The sequence below is a fragment of the Neocloeon triangulifer genome, unplaced genomic scaffold (assembly GCF_031216515.1).
Source record: "Neocloeon triangulifer isolate White Clay Creek 2 clone unplaced genomic scaffold, ASM3121651v1 ptg000015l, whole genome shotgun sequence".
NCBI classification, from domain to species: Eukaryota; Metazoa; Arthropoda; class Insecta; order Ephemeroptera; family Baetidae; genus Neocloeon; species Neocloeon triangulifer.
The window spans coordinates 2677538-2687242 of record NW_026775557.1 but is presented as its reverse complement, the minus strand read 5'-3'; the positions used below and the strand labels follow the sequence as shown (position 1 = coordinate 2687242).

General features: G+C 33.6%; 2 protein-coding genes across 3 annotated transcripts; both read left to right on the top strand.

Annotated features, from left to right (window-relative positions):
- The first annotated feature begins 2714 nt into the window (after positions 1-2714).
- Positions 2715-4090, top strand: LOC132202526 (uncharacterized). 2 transcript variants are annotated; one of them, XM_059629488.1, is made up of 4 exons: positions 2715-2813; positions 3107-3180; positions 3477-3823; positions 3887-4090. In XM_059629488.1, the coding sequence occupies exons 2-4, from the start codon at positions 3168-3170 to the stop codon at positions 3971-3973; spliced, it is 447 nt and encodes a 148-aa protein (XP_059485471.1). In that variant the 5' UTR covers positions 2715-2813; positions 3107-3167; the 3' UTR covers positions 3974-4090. The 2 variants fall into 2 exon arrangements, with proteins under 2 accessions (XP_059485471.1, XP_059485472.1); XM_059629489.1 differs by having other exon boundaries at positions 2748-2809.
- Positions 4091-7488: 3398 nt separating this feature from the next.
- On the top strand, positions 7489-9705 carry LOC132202560 (uncharacterized). The gene is made up of 3 exons (XM_059629537.1): positions 7489-7793; positions 8500-8622; positions 8783-9705. The coding sequence occupies exons 1-3, from the start codon at positions 7688-7690 to the stop codon at positions 9064-9066; spliced, it is 513 nt and encodes a 170-aa protein (XP_059485520.1). The 5' UTR covers positions 7489-7687; the 3' UTR covers positions 9067-9705.

Genomic DNA, 9705 nt, shown 5'->3' with positions numbered 1-9705 from the left:
GTCGGTGGTCGAGATCTAATTATTATTTATGTTTTATTCTTTATAAAATAAGGATTTTAAGATTATAAATTTCATTTTTCTTCGTTTCTTTCAAATTAGAGATTGGTTTATTGAAGTGGTTTTTACGTGAATATAGAGAATATACGAGATGCTTCAGAGCAAAAAAAAAAACACAGAGGGCACTGAACTTTGGTACCGCAGCGCGCAGAACACAGCCACCGAAAAGTTCAAAACAGCGATAAGGGGTGCCATCTCCAGCCACTGAGCAGAGGCACAAGCTCAGGGGTGCGCTAAGGGTGGTGACGAACCACGCGAGCACCCCCCAGTAGTCGGGTGCGAGCAGCGGTGCAAAATGCTCAAAGAGCAGGGCCATATGCGGCGGTTGTCTGGCTCCTCACCATCAACCGGGCCAAGATGCAGATTTTATGTATGCACGTTTGTTTTATTTATTTATGTTTTTATTATAATTATTATTATTATTTTTTTTTTTTTTTTTGCTTAAAGGTGTTTTTCCATTCAATTGCTGGAGTGCGAACAAAGCAACACACATCGTTGAATCTTCAAATTCGTTTGTACTTTTTCGTTTCACTACACCTTTATTACTTTTTATTTTCGGGCCACGAGGAAATTAACTGCTCTTTACCTTAAAAAAATATGGTTTACGTTTTAAAGAATGATTTAGGATTACTAAAAAAAACCACATGCCCGGGAAACAGGGAAAAACTAAAATATATATTTATGCAGATCAGATTTTTTTCTGCGCAGAATTATGAGCTCTTAATCAAAAATCAATTCTCAGTCGGCATATTATATTTTTTTACTATTAGAAAATTGAAACTTAAATTAAAACTCCTTAATTAAGGAAAAACTGCTATGTATACAATGGTCAAGAGATCGATTTCGTCTATTTTTTCTGTAGATAAAGAACTCGATATACTTTTCACAATTTTGGAAACGTTTTTCGTCTGTTTTGAAAATTAAATTATCTATTGAGAATGATATATTTAATCTAAATAGAGTGAAAAATTTCAAGTTTTTTTTAGTTCGCATGTTTGGTGGGAAAATAATAATACAGTGAGTGTGTTAGCATAGAAAAATATAGCAACAAAAAAATGCAAATATCAACCGGAAACATCCTCATATCAAGTTGTCACATAATAGGAGCTCTGACGTACAACATGTAATTATTGCAAAATGATTGACAAGAGTGCTTCATTGCTCCCATGAATTTAAAAACTTTCCTCCCAGTGACGGGGAAACAAAATCAAAGCATAAAGTAATCCATTACAGAGCGTTTATTTTTAATTATAAATATATCCATAAGTAATTTTAAATATTTTACCAAAATTTTTAGTAGATTTTTCAATAGCATTTAAAAAAAACCCACAAACGACCCAGTATAAAAATTAATTTATTTTAATCAATGCTGTTGGATAAACATTAAGTACATAGTGCTCGAAGCTTGAATTCTAATGTAAGCCCTTAGATTCAAATGTTCTTCAACGAAAAGTCTAATACATAACTTTATATCTCAAAAACCACTGCAGTGGAATCATAATGCACTTGAAATTAAAAATATTTGAACAAGCTATTATCAATATTTTGATAGTTCGATCATAAATAAAATTAAAGAAAATAAGAATACTTTATGCTGTCCTCAACTATTGCTATAAATTTGCTCTTTCTATCCCGCATCCCGCATGATCCCGCAGTGACAGCGACACCACGAAGTTTCTCTTCCAAACAGCCAGTTCTCCACTCGAGCACCAGGTTGCAGTGCATTTCGGTTTTTGCGTCTACATATTTGTGAGCACCAGTAGGCACAAAATTATTTAACAAAAGAAGAAAATAAATTATTGCGCTGTTCTATTTTTGAAAAAATAAAAATTATTTTATACCAAATAAATGTCTCAAAATGATTAAATTTAATGTCACTGCAATCAACTACAAAATAAATAACAGCAAGTTCAAGAAGCTAATTCAAAAAAAAAAATATGCGTGATTTTCTAGCACAGTTTCAGTAAAACCACGTAAAAACCTCTAGAAAATTAAACCCTGCAACTGCTTTACACTTTACAACACAAACAAATGACACCACTCAACAAAAATTTCAAAATTAGCACAGAAACAATTAATGCTAAATTATTTTATTCAACGAAAAGTCAAATATTTTTTTTCTCAAAAAGCAGTGGAAGTGAAGGCACCTGAAACTTAAATGTAGAGCTAAAAATTATTTTTAAAATAATGTGATGGTTTGATCATAAATAAATAAGAATGCTGTCCGCAATACCTGTAAAAGGTAGACGTCCTTAGTTCGGCTCAAATTTTGAGAAAATACTTTTTAAATAAAAAACTGAACACATTTTGGATTAGAATCATTTAGTCTGAAAATTTTCTTACCAAGCGTCGTGTTGGTGCCGTAATAATTACGCATGCAATATAAATATGTCAGCATTATTGGATGCAAGTGATAAAGAATTGGTCGCTCAATGCTAGGAGACTTATTGCTGAAGACAAAACATATTATGAATATTCAATATTGAAAAAGTTGTGAAATTCTCGTGATGTTTTGCAGGCCAGGCCAATATTGGGACTTCAAAGGTTATTCAAACTGGGGAGGGCGGATGTTTCAACAAGAAGCGATTATTTGCTTTTATATTAACAGTATCAATTTCCTGTGTCTCAAAATTTTCCATGGTGGCCAAGGATGGGGATGGCTCTATATAATGATGCGGATATAATTCAAAATCATTTTGTACTCTGGTTGCGACGAGCAATTGACCTGCCAGCTTCAAATCCCAGTTTCCTGATAAGTATTGATTGAAAATCTTGATTCCATTTTCATTTCATACTTAGAAAAATCCAAAAATGTTTTTATTGTTTGATTGCCAACAATTCAATTCTTCCTGGCAGTAATTTTTTTCTTTCAAAAATTTAAAAAAAAAGTTAATATAATAATTTTGGCAGTAAAATTCTGATCTAAAAATCGCTAAGCCGCTCAAAAAGTGTAGATATCCAGAATAAAATCTTATTCAAATTTGAATTCTGAAAACAGCGCATAATAACAATAACACCAACGTAATATATACTTGTTTTTTTTTTACAGGCTGCGCAAAAATATCGCATATCAGACCAGCGTGAGGAGGAACTCATTTGAAGAAAAATAAATGGCCAAGCACGGTACATTTGTCAAGTTGCATTGACAAAATTTAATTTTCTTATAAAAATTTCGTTGCAAAAGTTAATTAATAAATATCAATTTTTCAGCAAGGAAATATAATGTAAATTTCAGTAAAGTTTCCATTTTTCATATTTATCTTTTTAAAAGCCTTTTACAGTTAAAAAATTTCTTTTTGTTTATCAAATACAGCGTTTTTATGGAGAAAAACAATGGAATGAAGATTATAATATCAAAATAAAACATTTTATTGACCAGGAATGTAGAAAATTTTCCTGAAATTATTCATATTTTTTAGATGTCTGGAAAGGCGAAAGCCACGGAGGAGTGCCTTGCGATGCTTTTGCGGGTGGCTACGACCACGGCGAGAAAATTTACGTCGGAAGAGCATTTTTCGAGGGTGGTCTAATTCCAGGGAAGGTTGTGCCTGCAAACGGGACAGCCTATATTCCCTGGGGTTGCAAGGAAAATGCGGTGTGTTCATACGAGGTTTTGTGCGGCAAGGGCAAATACGATTGGGTGCCAACTACGATTACAAGAGAAGTTCCGAGCAATGCCGTGATCGGTGGATATTCAGAGGGTGATCGCGACACTCTTTACATTTGCCGAGTCGTGACAAAAGATGGTCACCACGCCATTGGCAAGGTACTTAAAAATTTTGAAACTTAATTATATTTTTTATATTATTTGCGTTTTTATTACAAACAGGTGCACCATCGTTGCGAAAATTCTTTTGTACCCTATGATGGCGTGGAGTTGTGTAATGATGTTTTTGAGATACTGGTGAGGCTTTAATGGAATCATATCTACATTTGGCGCACCTCTTTCCTATATTATACATTGTAATCAGTGTGTACGCATAAATACTTTTGGGAAGTAAATGAATTTTGAATGAATTCATACAATATTTTCAATCCAAATTTGTGTTTTATTTTAAATTATATGCTCATTATTTTGTTACCTCCAAGGATCATTTTCCTCTACAACTTCAAATAAAACTGTTAATTAAGTTTTTTTTTAAAAACACACACAAATACATCTCTAATTGAATCAATTGCTTCGTTTTATTAAAATATTCATTTCAAACATAAATTTTGATTTTAAAATTTATAATATTTATTAGATTTTATACTCAAATTTCTTTGTTCTTTTGGGCCTTAAAAATGTTGAATTAATTAATCTGTTGATTCGAGCATTACATAGAGATAGTATGTAATACTTATATGGGTGCTTAAAGACAAGCTCTTATACAAATTTGCTATTATTGACCGCATCGACACCGTGAAGCTTCCCATTTGAACTCTTCTTGATGTTGTTCCTTTTGGTTTTTGACGAGGGCACGTTAAAAAACCAATTTGGAGCTCTTCAATTTGAGTAATTTTAGCTCTCCCAACAAATGTAAAAAAAACTTGTATTCTTAAATTCAGTTTCAAGCAATAAATAAAAATAAAGTATAAAGTAATTCATTCTATGCTGTTAAGAACATAAACAAAAATCAAAAGAAAATTTATGTTCAAATACTTTTTCAATAAGAATTTGTAAATTTTGTCCCAGTGCAATAAATATCAAGTGACACGTCTCAAGGGCCAGTTGAATTAATAAAAAGCTGCTTTATTCCTTCCATCACAATTAATTTTTTTTTTATATTATATATAATATCAAAACAAGAAAAGTCGCCTCCAAAACAAAATTGAAATAAAGCCTATTGAAGTCCGTAATTTATTGCTTCTTTCCGTTTTTCTCTGGCGTGGCCGGCCGGCCTCTGCCATGCTGTTTAAATGGTCGTTTATCATTTCGCTCTTTGACTTCTGGAAGCGGTCGAAACAATGTGCACGTATTCATAAAATATCTGAACATGATAAATCAACCGTAGGCAGTGGTGCGTGTACGAGTGTCCAGCGAGAGATTTCCGATCTCCTCGAAAAGAATTAACTCTCGAACACATTTCATGTCACTGCTCTGCGCGAGTCGTAAAACTTTATGTTCATTTTATTAAGAGCCTCGTCTCGACGACTGGAAGCAGTTTCACCACTTTACAATATTTGTCACTTCATTAAGCAAGAAAAAGTGCAGCTTTTCTGATAAACACAAGAGACACACGGCTCAGAGAGATGCACTAAGTGCATTTATTTTCACAGCTTCTTCCTGCATTTCCGCGAGAAGCTCTGCCGGAGAAAGCTCTCGTCCGGCAATTGACGGACGGACGGACACTAAGCTAGTTTGCTCATCGCTTTCTGATGCAACTCATGCTCATTGTGATTCTGTTTCGCCGATTTTACGCATCTCTACCGTGCAACGCTGACTGTTCAATGGTTAGAATAAATGTTGTGCAATTTTGATCTTGGCAAACTGTTGAAGCACTTTTAATCTACTTTTTTAATCGATTAATTTTTTTTCAGTCATTATAGAAAAAGATATTATTGTGAATTAAATAGAATATTTTTTATCTTGATTTCATTTATATATATTATTTTGAGCGATTTATATGGAAAATAAAATATTTATTATATGTAAATAAAATTGAAACACAATTAATTGAGCTTCATGCAATTATCTTATGAATTAAATTTGCGCAACCTCCCATATTCTTTCATTAATTTGTGAGTCACGATAATTACGATGCTCCTCTGTTTTAAATGCTTTGTAGAGCTGACGTATATAGTAAGCCCATGACAGGAGGCACTTTTTTTAAAGGATTATCATTAATATCTCATAATATCGCCGTTCCACATGAAACTGTAGAGCCTTAATTATTTTAAACCAGCGAGTAATTTAACTGCGCTTGAAAATAAATATCAAAAGGGAAATTTATAATCAACCAGCAAAGCACGTTTTCAATTACAAAACACGTCCAAGTAAATTAATGATGATGCGGTGAGGCCCGTTTAAGAGTGAAATAATTTAAATAATGCTACATTGTTTCAAGTATAATTTAAATACGCTGGCAAAACGTAATAAATTCTCTTATCAAGCGGCCGTTTACATATGTAATGAATGAGCAAAAAGTGACAGATAACTTGTGTTTTAAAATACAGGAAATGCGCGCTCCTAGATTCCAATTATGGTTAATTTATTCAACTCTAATAATACAATGCAATGATAAAAAAAGCAAAAGTGCCTAATTACAAAATAATAAAGGTGAATTTGTGCCAAAACACTAGCATGTCAAAATCTGCTCAAAAACCTTCTGCGGTGCTTTGCACTTAATACAAATTGGAATTTTTACTTCATTTTTAAATTTCTCTATAACCTGTAAAATTACGGATGCTCTAACAAAATGCATGTTTGAATTTGAAAAAAAAAAACACGATTATTTTATATTTAATAATGTTCTTGCAATTTGAATGAATTTGATCCTCATAAAATAGCCTCTCTGTTTTGATATTTTTGTTAAAAAAAAAACTAAATATTAAATTTTTGTTGAAGTGCTCAACAGATATTGGGAGAAGCTTAAAGAAATTATGTAACAATTATATTTTGTACTGTTAAAAATAAGTTAAAAAAAGAATTGAATTATAATAATAAAAGTTTTAATTTTCAATAAATAATTTATATTAATAAATTTTCATTTTGAAAAGAGAAAGGAGCAAAAGATTGTCTGTTCAATACTGTAATATTTTTCGCATCTCGCACTTTACATACAATGGTGAGCGCACGACTTGTTTATTGGCGGGCGGGCAATAATTATTATCGATGGGGCCATGATAAATTCACTACATTATTCGTTTCGGTGTGTATGTTCACAATAAAACGCGGGGCGTGTGCCGATTCAACTGGGCAGTAAAAAGAGCGAGAAAAACGGCAAGTGCGCGGCAGCGAGTGTTTTTTTTCTTAACATGAGCACAAGTGAAGTGATTGTTGAGCACGTTGGTAGCGCGCAAATTGTCTGCTGCTCTCTCCACCCACTCGGCTCCTTTGAACGCGCGCCACGATTTGGACACGTTAATAAATTAATTGCATTCCTTTCCACTTATAAATTCGATTGTCTTTTTTCAAAAGTTTCGAAACAAAATTGCAAAAAGAGATAAAATCAACGTAGCCCAATAGAAATGTGCTTGTCCTTGGACGGGTTTTTCTCTTTCAAGTTCGCATTATATATTTCTAATGGTGCAACACTTTGAGATCGTAAAACAAACAAAAAAATACTCGCAATAAAAATGTAAACATTGGGCCGACGCGAGAGGAAGTGTTTCTTATCAAAATTCATTGGCGGCGAATGCAAGAGCAAAGGATATCCTTTCTTTTTCTGTCTCCTCGCGCATAATATTTAAATCCATAATTAAACGCCGCTCTTGAGATTAAGTGTCACGGCCTTGAATAATTTTGCATGGAAATCAGGAGTGCGCGCGTGTAGTTCACGGTGTGTGAAAATGTGCATTGTTTTGTATATTTGTTTCCGACGCGCGAGCTAACTAATTGTCGGCCGCTTTGAGATAATAATGCTTTTCGCGATGCCACCGCGTTTTATTCTTTGGCCAGACGCGACGCGAGCAACACCTTCCGAAGACAATGGCACCGAGCAATTATTTGACTGCAGTGGTACTCGTGGGTGTTCTTCTCATCTCAAAGACGATGGCCGGTTACTTGCCTCCAAGCTACAGCCATCACATGCCTGGTAAGAGCTTTTGACACATTTTTATGAATGAAGAGATTATTTAAAAATTTGTTAACATCTTATTGTTAAAAAAATTGTATAAAATTTGACATTAAAATATTTTTTTCAGCATTTTAATAATAAATAATTATTAAGATTAAAACATTTTTTCAAGTTACTTCTTATGAACAAGTTTAACTTATTCATTTAATTTGTGTACTCATAATATTTTTTTAAAAGCAATTACATTTAAATATAATTATTTGCAATTGCAGAATTTTATGATGTAAATAATTAATTAAAACTAAATTTTTTCCACTTCTATCAGGACAAGCTGTGTAAGTTTTATAATCAGATCTTAATGATAGTAAGATAATCTAATCATAATATTCATAATTAAAGTTGAAGTAGAGTAGAAACTTAAATTGATCACTCTTGTTATTTAACTTTGTTTTATACTCAATAAATAAATTAATTTGCTTGCGGTGCTACAAAATATAACTATAAAGTAGCTGTAAAATAATTTCCAGTTTAAAGTGACTATTTGCACCATATCAATTAATAAAATGGTCCATCTGACTATCCATGCAACAATGTAGTTTGCTTTCGTGCAAAAGGAAGAGAGATCAATTTACAATTAGTCCTAAATAATACGTTCAGCTGTAGAGATCTTGTTAATTAAATTGAAAGAACTTAATTTATTTTTACTCCATTTTTCTGTATTTAGGTTATTACCCATCATACCACGACGAGTACAGAAACTACGGCTGGGACAAGCGCATCACTTCTTACGGCTATCGCTATGGAAACGCTAATCACAGAGTCGAAGTCAACTTCAACCGACCTTCAGGTAGTTCATTCATTTTAATTCAGCCTCGCCGCACGCGGTCGTTCCCTTGCATTTTTCTCATACCGCGTAATAAAGCAATTTTTGTCAACAAACATAAATTCGGTGGCGTCGATATTTATTTATTTTTCTATCTTTCTGAGAAATGCAATTTGTTTTTCAGCTTTCGGCGTGTACGGGCCTGCGTTTGGCGCGTCGACGCCGCCACTTCGAGCGCCGCCTGCCGTTTCCTTCCCGGGAGTGGCGCTTTGGCCCTCGATGCCCACGGCTAGTCCCGGATGGACCGCTTTGACCCCAATTATGACCCGGCCAATGCACCCCGAGATCTCCGCAATGTGGAAACCAACGATGGGCTACGACTATCTTTGGATGGGAAAGAGAAGAAGCGTTGAAGATGACGGCGTTGAGAATGACGAGAATGACGCTTTGGTTGGAGTTGAAGTTTAATAATAAAAATTTTACAAATTCACTGTCACCGCTTAAAAAAAAAAAATCAGAAAAGGTCTCATAAAACAGGACGACAATACTTTGTCCCTGAAAAAGTAAAATATTTGTAAATAAATAAACTTTTGTAACTAAAAATTGTGATTTGAAAACGGAATTTTTTAAAGCTAGATTTTGACCGCATCAAAAAATTTACTATGTAATATTATTTTGATTTATATTTGCCGTTTATGTGTGCATAATAGCGTAACAAAAATCAGCATCATAAGTGTTTCGAGCACAAAGCAAATATTGCCAAAGTGAATATCGGATATGAAAAATCGTGACGTGGAAACTATCAAAGTGAAACGGCAAATTTTTGAGCGAGAGAAAGAGAGAGATTAGTCACACCCAATAATTCAAAAGTGCCTGCGTTGAAATCTCCACGTCAATAAATCACTAATCCGCTTGATATGCACCCAGACGAGCCCGGACTCGTTTATGCAAATTAGAGTAACCAAAGCCTCACTCAAATGGGCTCCAGATGAAACAATAAAAGCTTAAAAGTTTGACACGAGTTACGAAACTTATAAAATTCTATCATGGGTACAACAGCAGCGTAAAAATTTCCTGTGTCAAGATAAAATTGGAAAAAAAATCCAA

Excerpts from the sequence above, each read along its gene's own strand:
- LOC132202526 (XM_059629488.1), top strand. Across the intron at positions 3,824-3,886 it reads GTCACCACGCCATTGGCAAG|GTGCACCATCGTTGCGAAAA; the intron begins GTACTTAAAAAT and ends TATTACAAACAG.
- LOC132202560 (XM_059629537.1), top strand. The coding sequence starts at position 7,688 with ATGGCACCGAGCAATTATTTGACTGCAGTGGTACTCGTGGGTGTTCTT. Across the intron at positions 7,794-8,499 it reads CTACAGCCATCACATGCCTG|GTTATTACCCATCATACCAC; the intron begins GTAAGAGCTTTT and ends TTCTGTATTTAG. Across the intron at positions 8,623-8,782 it reads CAACTTCAACCGACCTTCAG|CTTTCGGCGTGTACGGGCCT; the intron begins GTAGTTCATTCA and ends TTTGTTTTTCAG.